This window comes from Brachionichthys hirsutus, chromosome 12 (assembly GCF_040956055.1).
Source record: "Brachionichthys hirsutus isolate HB-005 chromosome 12, CSIRO-AGI_Bhir_v1, whole genome shotgun sequence".
Classification (NCBI taxonomy): Eukaryota; Metazoa; Chordata; class Actinopteri; order Lophiiformes; family Brachionichthyidae; genus Brachionichthys; species Brachionichthys hirsutus.
The window spans coordinates 1,417,794-1,436,500 of NC_090908.1; the positions used below are offsets into that span (position 1 = coordinate 1,417,794).

Sequence of the window (18,707 nt, forward strand, 5' to 3'; positions counted from 1 at the left end):
CTATGACTTACAGCACAGACATCTTTTGGATATCTCGCTCCCCCGGCTGTCAGTATAAGGTGGATGTGTGACATGCAACTGTCAGTTCCTCTACAAATGCATCAATCAGTCGCATCAATGGCTCCGACATTCATCGATTTCAGAGCGAATGTCCAGCACGGTCAATGGCAGTTTCTCATAACTGTATTTTTTTAACCTCTTATTCAACATGATAAAGAAAATCAAGGCAAAATTTTAATGAAATAAATACATTTAAAGATTTAAGACACCAAAGGGCACTCTGAGGCAGAGCTCACAGACTTGGCAGTTTTCCTAAGGAAACAGGGGAGCAGTTGGAAACACCGAAGGAGAGAAACCGACAGATGGATAAATGGTGAGAAAGAAACGAGAGGCAGCGTCAACAGAAAGGTTGAACCTCGCCTAGGTAGAATCTCCGTCTCTTTCTTTTTAGGCCAAGGCCTCACCAGCGGGCCACTTGACTTGTGTAGTCCTCGGTGGTGGTGGGGAAGTCACTATCAGCCCCCTTCACGAACCTCCCCCCCCCTCTGTTTTTGGGTGCCCACGGCCTCCCCTGCTCTTTTTGCTCCCTCAGCCAGCGCCTCTCCTCACGCCTCTTCAAGCGCACCTCCTGGTGCGCCCGCTGGCGACTGAACTGGAAACGCTGGAGGAACAGGTCCTTCGCGTACTCATACAACTGCACATCCAGGAAGTTGAGCTCTTCGATCCGTCTGCGCACGAGCTCGCTTAGGTCCACGTTGGCGGCTCGCGTGCTGTTGATCTGCGTGAAGGCTGAGATGAAGCGCAAGCTGAACGTCCGCTCAAACAAGTACTGCGTCTTGCGTTGAAATTCGGTCAGGCCGTAGAAAGCCATGTTCTTCAGGTTGCTCATGGCGCTGCTCAGGAGGATGTGGTTGCGCTGGCTCTCGTTCATGGAGGACAGGTTGTAGCAGCCCACGAGGCTCAGGTCGGCGAGCATCCGCACCTGACGGTTGTTGGCCAGGTTGGACGGGCAGTTCATGAATTCTGTCAGAGTCACACCGGACCAGTCGTCCCCACTGTAGCAGGCGGGCAGCTCATCCTGGGTGGGGGAACGTCCGTCACACATATGGAGGGCGGTTTTCCATGTGGCTCCACGCTGGACGTGCTTCCACTCGCTCAGGTAGCGAGAGACCGGGTCACGCAGCATGGTGATGTAGTAGAAGTTCCTGCAAAATAAAGACGGAGAGCTGTGAGCACATCATCAGCATCACCGCATCGAGCTGCCCTGCATTGCGCTGACGGATGGTGACCTTTGACTGCGCATGGGAGAAGGGTGGAAGCTAATTCTGAAAGTCTCACTAATGAGATCGTTATCGTTTCTGTACATTGCATTTGAAAACTTAACGCATACATCAGAGCAAAAAGCCGGAGCTGTTTCCATTCCACGGATACTTTCCACCTACCAGGGTGGAAAGTAATGGCTAATCGAGACCAATTGATAATCCATGGCCATGCAGAAAATGAGCGGAGCTGGCCCAAATAAATCCAAACATGTCACCATACAAAATAATGAGGTTTCAGTTGTTGTTGTTTTGTGCCTCAAAACTGTTGCCCATTTAACTGGGTTTCCCATTATTTGTCGTCCAATCAGAGCAGTCCATTTTACGGGGGAAACAGGATTCTGCAGGCAGTTTGGTGGCGCTATTTCAGGTACAAACTGCTGCCTGGCCCAGATAATGAAGATATCCTCAATCATTGCCAAATCATTCACTGATTATGAAAGACAAGCCGTGCATAGATTCAGTGGCTTCCTGCAGCGTCAGCAAAGAGACACTCAAAGAGAGGAGACTGATGAAGGAAGGAAACGCCATTTTCAACCTCAAAGTTGGAGCCGTGCTGCTCAACATATCAAACCGAGCTTAAAAGGCGCCGCTGCTGCTGCCCTTCATGCCAAGGTTGAAGCCGTCCAAGGAGAACTACAGACATGTCAAAGTGTATCCTGGTGGAAAACAACGATTGGACAAGTGTTGGTCAGGTAAACCTCTCCTACGGTGATGCTGTGAGAGTGCCCTGTGAATATTCAATGATGCGACCCCTTCGCCTGGACGATAACGGGAAGGCTCACGCCGCTGCTTCACTGCTGTTAGCACAGCAAACAGGCGCACAGTCTCACCCGTTACTCAATACTTTGTTTGTTTGTCAATTTCTTGTGTACTTGCATATATTAAAAAAAAAAAGCAAACTCTTTATTTTAACCCACAGCAGTGCAGCAAAAAAGAAAAACCTGTAATTCCCTCAGAGCAAAAAAGACACAAACACAAAGAGTCTCACATGCTGATATCTCTGCGATTACGTGCAACAGATTGAAATCGACTGGTATTGATCGGACACTGGAATATTTAGCCCAGACTTTATTCAGGTTGTCTTGATTTGCGTTCGTTTTTATTTCACAACTTTTTCCATGCTTGTCCTTAGCAGTGTTCTGAAATCAGCTGAGATGTCGTCTCAGGTGTTTGAGTTGAGCTTCACTTCCTCTCATGAGGAGGAAGAAGAGAGCGGCATTAATCTAATGTTGCATTAAGCTTACATCTTATCTGAGATAACGTGGACTCTCTATGAATTCAGCGTCTGTAACTTTTGAGGTCGTCAGCACCGAAGCGGTGAACCTTTGCCTTCAATCAGAATAGCGCAGACTCATCTATGGCCAGTGTGTCGTGGTTACATAAGACGTGAGCGCGGGAGTCTTCTAAATGGGTTCCCCGAGGATTCTGTAAAATAAAGGCAACTCATGGATTCTCCTCTTTAGTTTGGCACTTCCTCACACGCTCACAGCCGGTTTCACCAAGATTAGTCAGGTAGTTTCAGCATAATTGATAAAATGTTAAAAATTAAAAGTCCCCCATCTAGCAATGTTGAAGAAAGTCAAATTAAGCCCTGTAAACATTTATTTTCAATAACCCCCCCACCAAGTTTCATGAGAACCTGTTTGTGTAATCCTGCTAACAGAAAAACGTTGGCACAAAAATCACCCCTGATGAAGCGATGTCAAGTCACACTTTTGTGGAAGCTGTTTATGAGAGCTTCACAAACGTAGTTATTTCACCCTAATTCAAACAACAGACACAGACACAGGTTTAGATATTTGGATGTGCAAACAGCAAGATATGCTGTGACTTAATTTGTGGAGGATTTGTCCAAACTGTGCTGTCGGAATGCTGATGTGGCTGCTGCTTCCTGACGCTCGCTCCTGGAGTCTCCTGTCTGCACATATATCCTCATTAGACTGTCTCTGCAACGTAAACACATGCAGCCAGTGCTGTTTGAGTGCACCCAACAGCCCACAGGTCAGCTGTGTGCACCATCGGTGTCAAACTTCATCAGGACCAACGGGTCTGCACGGCTGTGGCAACGCCTTTCCACAGAGGTACGGATCGCTGCAGGAGGGGAGGGGTCTGTATGTGTATTATATGTTAATGAGAAATTGCAGCAGTATCTAAACTTACAAGGAAAACAAATTGAACAATAATAGCATTTTTCTCCTCGGCCAGTTTTCCCATAATTAGACCCTTTGACATGAGCTCAGCCCTGAATTCAGGCTGCTCACAGGACCGCTGCGCTTTCAGCTGAAGCTCGGTGTTTGCGGCTGAACTGGATTGACTCAACAAGACATCGCGTAGGTGTTGGACACGTTGCAGGTGCTTCTGGGCGGACTAGACAATCAGGAAAGTGAAATGACATATCTCTGGAAGCGGAGGAGAAAGTTCTTCAGATCAAAGGCTGACAGTAAGCAAGAAAAGATCAGATGTTCCAGAGCAGCAGTGAGGCTGAATGATGTTTGAGGGGGGGCGGGGGGGCAGCGGGAGGCGCTGTAGGAGCTGTGCTATTGGAGTTTATTCTCAGTGTAACATGTTCGTCCTTTACTCCTCTGCAGTCATGGAGCAGAGAAACCTTTTAAAGCATCTTTTTTCCTGTTATTCGCTGCAGAGTTACCTTGAATGGTTGAGCGGTGTGCTCGCGGGTACAACTACGAATGGCATAGTTTGATCATGGTAAAGATAAAGGCGCGAATATGAGCAAATTCTGACAAAGAGAAAGTTGTAAGCGCCACACATGTTCTTGCTGTTTCCATGATTTTGTGACATCTGGAGTTTGAGTAACCGCTGTGGTATTTCCATTAGATCACAAAAACATTACTCATTGGCTTTTCATGCGACTTGGTCGGAGGGTTTATGCTACGGCACAGAAGGCCCTATTAGATTTAAGAATTGATCAGTATATAAAAAGCAGATTCAGGGGAATCTTTATAATTTTTGCGAGATAGGATTGTTTTTTCTATTTAGTTGCTTGATGAATTACCAACTGATCATTAAAAGCACATTTTTCATGCGGCTTGAACAAGAGCAGATGACGTATTTGGAGAGAGCGTTTGAGATGGAGGGGGTCGCTATGGAGAAGGTTCTGTTCCACATCCGGTGCCTTGCTCTGAGTGGTGAAGACAGAAGGCTGGCGGCAGCTGAGGGAAGGAGGCGTGTGGCGGTGGAGCTGAGTTTGGAAGGGGCTTGGTGTGAGGAGAAGGAAAAAGAAGCCCATGTGTCACAAAATATGATGATTGCTAATTAAATCAATGATAATAACGTTTGGTGGTCAGTAACAATCCCACAGTTCTGCAGGTAAATAATGGTGATGATAAACGCTAATGAGAGAGGAAGGGAATGCCCTGATGGCTGATTCAATCTCAGCCAACAATTCCAAGATGTGTAGTTTGGTATTTTGTAGATCTGAAATCAAAGTGTGGAACTCAAGAACTTTAGCAAGCTTCTGAAGAAATCAGCTTTTATTAACCATGGAAACAACGGACCTGAGAGGGTGTGTGTGTGTGTGTGTGTGTGTGTGTGCTTGAAGGGGGTAGTTAGAGTTACAGATGTATACTGACTCCGGACATTATAATTCATGCTATTTAGTTAAGGTGAACTTGCCACACTGCGCATAATGACTTATCCAAAAGAAGCACGTTGGTCCAATCAGACCAAAAAGGAAAAGACAAATCAAACAGCAAAATGACCTTGGGTTTATTTGTAATTAAAAAGAGACAAAGGGAGATACTTGGAATGTTTCTAATCCACTTAGCAGCTATTTAAAAAAAAGATTCTTGAATCTGCGAGCACCTGTGATGCTCTCCATGGATGCCACTTGTGGCTGAAGAGCCACTCCAATCTTTTGAGGATGCTGCCTGACGGCCTGAATATGGATCAGGCTAATCAGTCATGCATGTGGTTTGATATGAGTCAATTCTTTTTCATATTTTGATATCTCTGGGTACCAAATAAATGCGTAGATGAAACCTCATTTCTCATATCTTGCATGTGCAGCTCAAAGGTTTGAAGTGAATTCCTCCCAGCCTTCAACAACAGATGGGAGTGGCTCTGCTGTTACAGATGCAGTACGTCTCAGATGTCTGGAGAACATGTGTGAAGCTCCACGGACCAGTATCTGAACGCAGACTGGAAATGGATAACATTGGGAGCAAGTCACTGATCAGGAATCCATGCAGCTTACAGGAGACCAAAAGCGAGACAGAGGTTTGTGTCTCCTCTCAAGTGTTCCACAAATGTTGACAACCGTGTGTTGTGTATGTAGATACGCTGTTAATATCTAAAAAATATATTGCCATCAGTAAATAACCGACTATCCTCTGTAACTTTACAATTCTGGGTGTGTAGTTCTGAGTAGAATGAGGACACCACTGTGTGAATATTTGGTACAGTCACACAGCTGCACTAAAGCAAATTGTTTAATTTGCAATGACAGCGCTGTGCACGAACACTTCTACATTTTGCTCATTGCATTTTAAATATCTTCCAGTAGAGAGTTGCACCCGGCTTCATCACATGGTTGTCAGAGTGAATCCTAACGTTACACCCCGTGGCCCCGCAGTGTGCCGAGAAACATTTCGCTGTCCATTTGACATTCACAGTCTGCAAGGTTTTCATTTACACAAAAATCACCATGTATGAAGGCAATTTAGCTCTCTCATTAAAAAGACATAAACGCCTCAGAACTTAATGGCATCGGAGAGCAAAGGAGTGAGCCTTTGGAGCTTTGAGATCGTCACGTGCATGAAAATAGAAGTATCCGCTCAGTGTTTGACGCTCATCACAGAAAGACATGGCAAAGCGTTCAGGTTGTCCATCCTCCAGCTATTTATGGGATGTGTTCCGCAGCAGCCACACACCATGCAGGGATTCTCAAAAGCTGGTGTATCAATTAATTTTAATGGTAAGTTTTACCTGCATTCGTCACAGGATGCCTGTTATCAATTTATCCCCCGTCAAACAATATCTATAGTTAATTTGTCTGCACAGATGGAATAAAATCAACATAAGGTGATTAGTCCATTATTATCCGCACCTTTCAATGTAATATCTGTCCGAGCTTCGTAGGGGAATCTCCCATTAACGATTGTGTGTGATTGTAATTATTTTTAGTGCATTCTTTATTGCTACACAGTGAATGCTATGAGCTCAGCATTGAGAGAAAACCCGGAGTATCACGCCAGACTCCACTGAGTGAGGATGTTGGAGCTGAAATGACTTCTCTGTGTAATGAGTTCCTGGATCCCTACTGCCTTTAATTTCATTAGTCAAGAAAAGTGGCATTAATATGATCAGTGCTGAGTGATCAAAGCCCTACTTTATCAATCCTGTTTATGAACTGCAACATTCCATATCCTCAATATTAAAGCTGAAGCCAATCATAGCATGCTGTCCTAAACAGCCCATAAATGTGGCACACCTCGACCGTCGGTGCTGGAGGTGTGTTTCAGTTGTTCATTTAATTGTTTGATGGCTTTACACGGGGACTTCAGAGCAATCTCTTATCTGAATCCTGTCTCTGGGGAGGAAACGTCCTTGACATGCGAGAGCAATTCAGCTTCCGAGGTCTCGGCGGTGCATCTGTACATCTCGTCGCTGTCCCGTTTCTCTCAGACGAGATGAGACTGGAGACATGCATTATTTGTAACTGATACCATCCCTTAATGTATCTGCACTCCCCCCCCGGCAGCCCATAATGGACCATTTTTGAGGTTCTCAGCATCATGTTCAGCTTTTGATGGTGATGGAATGGGGACAGTGGGTGTCACCTGGGAAGAAACAAGAAGAGCGATGGGGCCTTTCATTTACTTGTCAGGAAGCTGGCATTGCTATCACTTTGACATGATGTGCATATAGAGAGTGCTTGTAAGTGGAGTGGCAGATAACAATAAAGGGGAAAATTGTCCTTCAAAAGCAAAACATCCACTTGACTTTTATGGTCCAGAAACAGGAAACAAAAAGAGACAAGAATAAGACAAGAATTAATGTGTGCAGTAACGGAGCGCATATCTCAAATCAATAATGAGTAATAACATGTTCACATCTGCAACAGCACAGTCTGAGTCTTAGGGAGCATGAGAAAATAAATGTTTTCATGGTTCCAGATGGAATCATTCAGTCTGAATGAAAGTGAGAGAAGCTTTAAAATAAACCTACTACAAATCTGGAGAAAAAAAAACAAGTTGCAAAGACTTCTGCCTGAGCCCATTGATCGGATACCGATGGACACAATTCATGCCTCTATGAGGTTGTTTGACAGAATGAAGACATTTCATCACATCATACAGAGATTCTGCGGAATTCAACGGAAGGTTGCTCCACCTCTCCGGCCGAATGTGAAGGTCGAAACATTAAAATGCCATTTTGCTGGTGCAGAGCTCAGAGCCACATTTCTCTAGGACTCAGAGCCAAGACGAATACACGAGCAATGAAGCCGCTGCTTTAATAAGGAAATGTTGTTGGAGGTAAAATTAGGACACAACAAGCCCCCATCACCTGTCTCCCCGTCTTTAACCTTTTATAAGACGTGTGATTCAAACCTCTATGACAACGATCAACAGCAACAACAGCAGCCTTACCAGGGGCAAGATACGGTAAATTAAAACGTGTATACTTTGGGATGGATGGCTGCACCTCAAGAGGAACTGGCTAAGGATGCCGCTGTCTTCACTCAAATCTGAATGGCTGTGCTTCTTTAATGAGATCTGTCATCTCATTTGAGCTCTCGGGGCAGTACCTGCCTGACCTCCGCTGCTTGTCAGGCAGTGGAGAACAAAGATTCAAGTGGCACTTAAGTAGCAGGGGCAGCATTAACAAGGCTACACACAATTATAACACATCTCATGTGGTTCTTCTCCATGAAACTATATGGTGGAATGCACTTTAGTTAACAGACGTGTGAGAAGCTCTGTGTGGAGCATCAGGTCACCAAAGTCGTGTCTAGGGGGAAAATACTAATGTGTATTTAGTAGCTTGTTGGGTATATGTCAATGTATGTTTTTATGTTCGTATGGATATAAGTATGTATGTATGTAATGAGAAATAGGCTATTTTGAATTTCCTTTGGGATTAATAAAGTATCTGTCTGTCTGTCTGTCTGTCAACTACAATACAGAATACCTGGACATGCTGAGAGAAAAATAAAGGTTTGACAGAAATTCAGAATTTTACTTTACAATAGCGTCACAGTCGCTCATATATAATTTGAGACCAATTAGATGTTGTAATATGACAGCCAAGCTTTAATTACCACGATACTGGGGAAAAAAAACCCCTGTCTCATTATGTTCTCCTTTTAGACATTCTCTTTCAAAGACGTGTCCAGGAGAGAGTGGAGGAGGAGACAAGGCGTACACTCCCAAGGTCTCTGGATTAATAATACAGCCAGAGGAGGTGCAAGTACACAGGCGGGTAGTGGAAACCACGGTACATGCCACATCGCATAACACGGAGCTGAAAACACGGAGCGCTCTGTGCAGCCACGAGAGACACACACACACGCACACGCACACACAGTGTTTAATCTGTTCTTCATGTTACATATTTAGTGTTTTCAAAATATTTAATATTTGGCTCCTGTTTAAGATCTTCATTATTATGATGACCATCATTATCTTCGTTGTAGCAATACAATAAATGTCGAGGTGGCAATTTCTGGTGGTGAGTGAACAGGAAGGGACGAGGAATTACTAATGACATCATCAACTGTTCACGCTGATATGACCGTACTGCATTGTAGCGATGGAATTTCCGAGGAGTAACTCTGGCTTTCAAGTTTTAAAATGGCCAGCAGCATAACGACTAAAATATGTAAATATATGTTCAATTTGGGCCAAACTGAAAGTATTTACCAGAGTAAAAATTACAAATTAAAATCAGACTTCATTGATTAGGCTTATCTGAACAGCACATATTCCAAAAGTCGTGCCGTTAGTCTCAGCCTAGTAGAACTCTGTTGATGTTAGTATTTTAAATGCTAAAACTGAAAAAGTGGCCTCAGAGAAGACACGCTGGACAGACTATGTCTTTCAGCTGGGAACAGCTCCGGTCTGGGGATCCCCGCTCAGACGGTTGCTTCCAGCCCATAATAAGCGGTTTAAGATGGGTGGGCTGAATGGATGGATGGGGTAATCGAATGTTGGCGTTTAACAAAAACACGGTCCTAAGTGATCGTTAGAAAGATGCTAACGATTTCACAGGAGTAAAGAACAACGGGGACGACTTCATTTTGCATTAGGATCTCACCCCATGCAGCTGGGCGGCCACCAGAGCGTTCATGATCTCCGTGAGGACTAACGCAACCCATAAATGTTTTCATGTTATTCTTACCAGACTGCTATTCCCATTAAAACGAGTTATTTCAATAATTACTTTAATGTGGTTCTTCCATATTATAAAGTGGCAACAATCACGATACATAAACGTTTTAATTTCCTTTAGTGCGCGAGTCTAACGGGAAGAATCTTCTACCGATGCAGCCACAATGAATGTGGAAGCGTTGAGCACTACCAGGCAAATATTGAGTCGGCTCTCCTTTTTCCTTTTATCTTCCATGTTAGTCAAGAATGGATATTTGCATATGTTTCACATCGGGCTGCTAAACATGCTGCTTTTCTTCATCCTGCCAGGTGGAGATTGACGTTTTACAGTGCATTGGAATGAGTCCCGATCAACTATTTGTGTGAGAATAATGTAGATGAGGCCGATTATCTAACTTTCTGAAACTTATCTCAGTCTCTGTTTGGCACAGAGGATCAAGCAAACGGCACTGAAAAGGTTTTCACCATGGCTATAATCCCTACCCTGCTGAGAGTCTGGATTTAGAGGGAATTCTATGTGTGTGTGTGTGTGTGTGTGTGCTTGTGATTCTCTGTGTGTGTATTAATACAAGAAGAAAGGATGCAGAGAAATGGAGGGAACAATGCAAAATGGACAATGTGCTGCTCATTTAAAGATAAAATATATTTGTTTTATCTGATAATCCTGAGTCAACGTTCTTTAAGGAACAACGTGGAGTGGTAGCTGTGATTAAAGAGTGTCAGACATGTCTATACATTTCTGACTACGATGACTGTTTAAAAGACTCTGATGTAAATACATTAGTTCCATAGAGGAAGCAGCATCTCGTAACATGAAACCTGATCAATCAGCATTTAGTTGTTAACAAAAGGTACTCAAAGTGCTTTGGATTAATATTTAAAAAAAGAAAATAACACAACTAGAAAAGCAGTCAGAGAGCACAGACCTCCGCCAAGCAGCTCATTACCCTCACAGGTGCTGTCAGTAATTAAGCGCAGCTGTGCAAGCGCCTTCCCTGAAACAGTGTCAGAAGTGATCGAGTTCTTCCCCGCCCGGACCGGAGCTCGCATCGGTGGAATGAACGTGGGAACGCTCAGAAGCAGCTGAACGCTACAGTCCAATAGGAAATCACAATTACATTTTAGGATTCAATTTTAGGATTGTTCGATTCTGAAACAAGTATTGATACTGACTTACTTTATTCTTTATTTCAGACCCAGGGGGATTCGTATCACAATAAAAAAGTCAGAATAAAAGATACTAATTACATGTCTTTGTTTTATGTTGTCTGGTGGTTGGAGGTAATATTAGCCTATGCTGTCAGCATCCACCCCCCATTACTCACCCAGTCTCAGCTGCACGGTGTCAGAGTCACGGCTGGGCGGACTCCTCGCTGCATCACTGCATCCATCAGACTGCAGCTCGGCATCGCTTCACAACCCATTTCAGAGTCAGTCCTGCACAGCTAACAGGCAGCAGGCAGAGAGCTGCCCGACCACGTCGGAATGTTTGACTTCATCACATTCCAAATAACGTATCTGTACCGATGTTTCTTTGACAGTTCGAAAGTACGAAAGAGCCAAATATCCCTTTGCTTTGCAACGCAGCAGATCGTGCTAGCTCGTGGCTCGTGGCTCTGGTGGGCTGGCTTGCAATAGTACTAGTAGCCAATACTCTGCCCGTATGATACTGACTAATGGCCTCTTTAATCAACACTGCAATGTGTGAGAGCTGTCCATCAGGCACCACAACAGTGGAACACGTAAAGTAGTCCAACCCACCCAAAAAACTAAAATCGTCTCTCAACCAGGAGATGACTCATCTGAAGACCACCCTGCTCCAGAAGGACAAAGAGGAGGCCTTGATTCAAAAGAAGAAGAAAAAGAGGTGTTACAGGAAGCTATTCAGGAAGTCCCAGATAGGAACAGAGACCTGATCTGGGTCTGAAGGACTGAACGGACCCTCAGGAGTCTCCACAGCAAATCATCCTTCTTATTTAAGGTTGTTTACATGTTCAATTTTGCCAACGTTTTACGCTGGGCACCATCGTCTGCCACCGTCTGCATTTATCCGGGCTTGGAACCGGGTCAAGGGGGACACGGACCTTCAGCCACCAAAAGGGTCATAATGTTGTCCTATTAAAATCTTAATGTCTTATTAATGACTGAACATTGAATAATGCAATTTTGTTGCTGTCAATCCTTAAACTGCTGGATTATTTAAAGTCTCATAATTTGAGGCAAGTCAGTGTTAATCTTCACGCAGTTATTCTGCACACTAAATTCAATCTCAATCTCTCTTGCTCCCACACGCACAGAAATCCATCATTTTCTGAGGGGGATCTGGCGTTTGTTACGCTCTTGTAATAATACTTTGATGCTTAAGGATCGACTGAAGTTAATTTACAAAGAGCGCTGCTTTATCTTTCTTCATGGCTAAGTGACCTCATGTAACACGGGAATGACAGCTGTTTCCTCCCACCTCCAAAAACATGACGTTTTGGTTGAAGCTCAGTGGCAGGAGAGCGAGCGAGCAAGTGGAGGAGTTTTGGGGAATGGGGCCGGGGAGAGAAAGATAACTACCCCAGGCGTTCCACGTTGAACTGATTCCTCTCCCTCCCTCACACGGCACCGTCTTGGACCTGAATGCTGGAGACAGGGGGGCAGATCTGGTAAAGCTGAACTGTCACAGAGGAGCCCACATGTAACAGCAGGGTAAAATGCACTTACACTCAAGGGGGCACTTTGTGAGCAAACTGGAGAAGGAACTTCTAAAGTTCAGGCCTGTCTGGGCAGAGGGGCAATTATATCAACATTCCAATGAAAAACAAAACCCAAAAAACCAGTTTCATCATCTGCTTTCATTCAAATAATGGTGCAGAGGGTTTGCAAAAGAGGAAAATTATTTCGCCTGCAGACATTCTGCATTCTTAATGAGCCTTGCTCCCGCAGTGGCGCTTGTTTCATTTATTATGGGAAGAGTGTATCATTAGAAATTAAAAGAGTAGCATCAGACAGTTAAAACTGCTCTTAAATAAATCACTGTGCTACTTCCCTGCTAACAGTAATCTCTAAGCTAATGCTTCAGGTGTATGTATTTGGTTTGGATATGTTTCGTCTGCTTTCCTTTTCACGCTCGTTGTATATTTAACTTTACATGAACAAACGGTCACAATGATCACTGCTTGCTAATGGATCTTCTGCTAATGTGAGTTAAGTTCATGTAATATATTTGAGGTATATATTCCACTATCACAGAGATAGAAACAACAGTGTCCACTTTGTTTTCTGTCTGAAGTTACTTACGCGACACGCCAGAACCTGAAGTTTGTCCTCTTGTCCGATGATGGCTGAAAAATGACATTATTTCACTAATAATGTGAAATAACGGCGGCGTCCTCAAGGTGAATGTTCTATCTAATAACCTGCATGAATCTTTCAGTAGTAGAACACGAATGCTTCTTCAGAGAGGAGGCACTACCTGGAGGACAAACCGCTCCTTTCAGAGCCGCTGGGAAATGTGTAAAATAATATATCCAGGTGATTTACCATCGTTCTTAACTTTATGTTAGATGACCTTTGGATATGAATGTTAATGTAATCTGATTGATTGCAAGTTTATTTGGTAATATCTGACCGGTTATTGAGGAACAAAATACCCATTAGCTATTCAGCTCACGGTTGTTGGTTTTGACGGATGATGGTTTTCTTTAGGTGGAAGATCATCACTTGAAAATAAAGGGGAAACATAGCATTTGCCTTGAGGGGACAAAACTCAAATTAGCAAAGCAAATTTTCTAGATCTGGGTCTAGATCATACTTTACGTTACAATGATGATCAGAGTTCATCCCAAACAATGACAGAATGTTGATTAACAAGATATTTAAGTACAAATCAAAATGAATTCTGTCACAGTGGTGCTTATTTTTTGTTTTTCAGGGATGTCAGCTGAGGAAAGGACGTCGTACTGACTGAACTACTCTTATTGACACGCTTGTCTTGAAGAGACACCTGAACAGATCCAGCCAGAACGCCAGCCCACTTAGAAGTCACCAAAAAACCACGAAAACATTCATGTGTGTGGAGCATCTCTAAATGACTTCACACATTCAGAAACATGAATGCATGCTGACAAAACATATATAAAAGTAACGGTTAGAGAGCAAACGCTAACAAAATATGTGCTATTGTGGCTCAACATTGGAGTTAATGAGTCCAATAAGCCTTTGAAGAGCTGCTCCTATCTGTATTATTGATGGTACAAAGATACGTCCACCATGCTGTTAACAGGAAATGTGTTCTGTCACTGTCTGTTTCCTGGAGTTAAATGCAGAGACTACAGGCCAGATTGAAACAAATAACTTCTGTTTCAATTATTTAGGCCCATTTTGGTGAGATGAAGATAGGCCTTTATTTCAGTGACACTGATGAGCCAGAACGAACGAATGCATATTTAATGTTTGTATCTCACATCTTTTCCTCCAGCTTTTCATCATAAATTAAATTCAAAGATATTTCCTCTGCTATGGATTCACGATAACACACGATGATACATGATAGGTGGATTTCTTCAGGGCTATAAGCTTTTTTGTCCCATTTCAGGATGCTAATTTTCCATGTATTTTTAACAAACTATAAAAGTAATTTTTATTGTACTAAAGATTCTCTTAAATTTTAAACACAAACGTGTTTAAATTTGCATTAGTAAGTATTGCTGACGTATTCTGACTGGCTGGGTAGGATGCTATGTAAAGATACTGATTTAATGGAACGTCCCCTGAGTCTCTGCTTCATTTCATTTTGTGTACATTTTGATTGGGATTCTGTGTAGCATTTATTTTCCCCATAAACTGCCAGAGGCTTTATTTCTTACTTTATTTTAATAACGCTGACTTCAAAAAAGACAAAAGGCAAGTAGAAGAAAAAACCAAACGAACAAACATAAAATACTCCACATGCTGACGCTGGATGGATTCAAGTTTTTAAATTAAGTCGATTGCAATTCTAGTTCTTTACACGTCTGAGTGTAAATAATTACCAAAATAGTTTTTTAAAGATAAAACACACACAAAAAAAATGAACAAGATGTCTATACCGGTAATTGATAAGATACCTCTCCAATACATGGGAGATTGTTTTCCCAGCACAATATTTTTTTTTTATTGCAATCTGTGTGCTTGTGTATATTATTATATTATTATTATATGTAATAATACTCATTCATTATCACACAAAACACAAAGCACTTGCAAAACAGCAAATGCACCAGTTGCTTTATAGTATTTTATTTGTATTATATTTGCTGCTAACAACACTTTGTGACTTGTTTTCATTGCACACATAATTGTAAGTGCATAACTGTAACACAAACTGGAGCATGCATTTGCTGTAGCAAAAAAGCTGAAGCTTTATAAACATACAGAATATTCAACAAACACATTTAACCGGAGGGATATGGGACACTTGAGATTGAAATCTAGCACATGGACATCCAAGGAGGACGTGAGGCCCCCAGCTGGCAGGAGCTCAGCGCCAGGATGATAGCTTTTTGTCTAGCTCAGCATAGGCTAATCTATCTTCTCAAGCTTCATCTTCTTCTCAGACTACATGGAGTTTAAAGAATAAAACGCTTCAGTCCTACTGAAGCAGTTCTTCAAGGACCAGATGCAAACAGAGACAGATTTACCTGGAACCCTTCATGATGTATGAGCTGCACACCCTACAACTCACCACATATTTATTTCCCTGAGCGATCATGGATTTATTTGCATTAATCTCACACTATCTGCATACAGATTGTGTGAGACTCTTACACTTACAGCCCCAGAACTTGTTTCAGAATGTGTTTGAACATGTATGAAAAGCAACACAAAGTAAGACGTGGTGAACGATGACCTATTGCAGAGCATCGCTCATTTCCTCCATGCTGCAGCCGACATAGAGACAGATGAAATATGCACCGTTATAGCATTCGGATAAAAATCAAGGAATGAATCTCTATTTCACAACAACGTCCCTTAGGCAATATTCAGGGAAGGCAACGGAGGCGTTTGAAAAGGTGGAGACGAGCGATGGCTGCACAGTGGAAGCTGTGTCCTTGAGTCAGACAGGGTTGCAGCCCCCCATTGCTAATTACCACACTGACAACAGGCTGCTCTCTTTGACACCTCGCTCTGTAAAACGCTGAAATATCAACACTTTCCAAAGGTAGAAAATACAGCTATTGTTAAAATGCTGGATAAGGCTGCAAAACAAATCATTTTAATAAGACTGTGTCGAGATCCATTTTTATTTGCATTTCACCTGCAGGATTAATGTGTTTTTCTTGCTGCCTCCTAGAAACCAGACGTATATGGACTACTAGTAATTAACAAAATGGAATAATGTTAAAGTAATGCTTTCCCTCTCATAAAGCACGACTAATGATTTTTTATGGTTATGTTTATGCTATGCTTTTGAATAACTCAACATTTGAGAGTGCGATAAAAAGATGAATACAACACTGTCATCTGTTGAGTAAACCTAAGGCTAGAGCTAGCAGCTGGTTAGCTTAGCTTAGCACAGAGGCTTAAATCAGGGACAACATGAAATGGCACATTGTGATTGGCTGAACATTAGGATTTTAAAAAAAATGATGTTCAAGGTAACGTTCACAAATCAGACCATATTAAATGAAATTCTCATTTACAGCCACAGAACCCTCCTTCCCATTCACAGTCCATCCATTTAGAGGAGCTGAAGCTTACAAATCACGGAGCAGATGAGTGTCAGACTGCGGTACATTTATGTGAAATAAAGAAATAGGCAGCACCCAGAGAACACCGGCCTTTACCGAGGCAGCTCCAGTTCCCCCATTATGTCGCTGCACTTTAAAGTCCCATGATAGTTTGACCCTCATATAATATGACTCAGTCTATGAAAAACTACCCTCAGAATTAGGGAACACATTGGTATCGTTTTTAGTTATTAGATATTCAAGAAAGAAAACTAAAGTCAGTCTTCTTCACAATCTAGCTCAGTAGCTTCTGATTGAGACCTATGATTTAAACAGTCTGGATCAACAGAACTGGGATGTTCCCTGGATGTAGATCCTCTGATCTGTGATCCTACTCTGATGCATAGACGATCATATATACTGTATATATATATAAAGCCTGGTATTCACCGGCATCTGCATGCTCTGATGTAGAGCCAATCACAGCAGGTTATGTCTGTATATCGGGTGGGTTCCTGTGAGCCGAGCACATCTGTCACCTGCACAGCTACCGAAACAAAGAAGGGAAGAAACCAGGATTACAACACACTAAGGCCTCGTTTTCTGCTCAGGACACCAGCTCTCCACTAATGGAAAGTATCTTATATAGCAAACCTTTAAGCTTGAGAAAGATGAAGAAGAGGCTTGGTTTGATGCAATGAAATCTGCAGTGACTTAAAAAAAATAAGCAACGCATCATTTAACCAGAGTCGTTACTTTTCCCCCGACCCATTTCATAAATCCAACCACAGTGCACGTGGGACTCGGGATGTGATGCCTGGTTTTCCACAATCAGGCCTGTGGTTTATACACACATCACCCGAACACAACTCCGCACAACTGGCTTTTTCAAGGAAATCCCAGATAAACCATGCCAGAATAAATACCTTTGCATTGTTAATCAGGTGTTAAAAAATAAAGTGTCAAGGGATGAATGTAGCGGAGCGAGCATTGCCATGGAGCTGGGAGAAACTCTGCATTTCACAATCGAAATCATAGTCGAGGGGTGGGATAATCTCTCTTCATGCCAGCTATACTTTCTGTGACGTTTGCTCTGCAAAGAGGGGAAAGGAACCGTAATTTAGTGGATGCCCAGCTATGAGCCTCAGCCCACAGCAGGATGAGTTAGATGTCTCTGATGCTCCGTCGCTCTGCAGCCTTCTCAGGCCAAACCGAACCCCACAGCTTTCCTAAAGCCCCACTTTGCCACGAATTAAGCTCTAATGCGCCTCTTCTGTCTATTGATTTTTAGCCATGCATTTCCTGTCCTGCTTTGATGTCATTGTGGTGTCAGTGTATGGAAGATTCCAGATAAAATGATGGAGGGCTTTAGCTTTTAAGCCTGTTATTTCAGGAGATTATTTGGCCGCAGTTGAATTAACATTTTTTATTCTCTTTTTGGCCAAAAAATGGATTATGTGACTCTGTTCTGCAGAGGCGATATCCAATGGCCATCGCTTACATGCAACTCCCATCAACCCCCCCCCCCACTGGTGCAGGGGAGACCGCTGCTGATTGGTTTGGGGAGAGTGAAATAAAACACATTCACCAGATGTAGGACAAAGAGATCATTCTGCACAATAGTTGAATATTCACTCGCGCTGCTGAATGTTTCTAAGCTCTGTTCTTACTGACTGAACTGACCCATAGTCTCCCGTAGTTCCAGCTCCCTGTTTGAGGTGATTTATTTTCCGTTGATCTGCAGGGACCCGATCACAGCTCGCGAGGAAGGCGCTGAACTTGTGCAGGAAAACAACCCCTGCCCTGCCTGGACTTGGTCCATCGGTCCCTAAGCAGAGCTCAATGCAATCTGAATGGGAACAGAATGGGACGCACTGCAAAGCGCTAAAATACAATACAAACAAAAGGCAGATTAATGGCCAGGATAACAACAACCCAGAGATGTGTCCCCGTTTGGGTTTGTATTTTCTGACTCAACAATTTCCAGCCGGTTCTGAACTTTTCCCAAAGCCTGACACGCGGCTTTAAAGAGCAGCTGGGCTTCGGCTTCACATCTCATTAAAGCGGCGCCGATCTACAAAACGGCATTCAACAAAATGACATGCGTTGGGAACAACTGTTCGTGCCCAAATGCTGCACAAGAAAGGCTGGGGAGGGGCAATGAAGATGGAGAAGATGCTGCATTATCTCTCCTTCTACAACAACCTGCTTTTTATTTTTATTCAGTGTAGTCAATAGTTTAAAAACAGCATCTTCACATTCAGCAGCTATATCAAGCTTCACAAGTGAGTGATTTATCCTTTTAGTTTGATAAGAACGAGCGCTACAGTAAAGCAATTAGT

The 18,707-nt window shown here is 42.9% G+C and overlaps 1 protein-coding gene across 1 annotated transcript in view; it reads right to left on the minus strand.

Annotated features, from left to right (window-relative positions):
• Positions 1-460: 460 nt before the first annotated feature.
• Positions 461-18,707, minus strand: part of hs6st3b (heparan sulfate 6-O-sulfotransferase 3b) — a 38,737-nt gene continuing 20,490 nt past the window's right edge. Inside the window, exon 2 of the mRNA XM_068746367.1 lies at positions 461-1,205. Coding sequence (XP_068602468.1) covers positions 461-1,205 — 745 coding nt within the window. The remainder of the gene's footprint in view (positions 1,206-18,707) is intronic.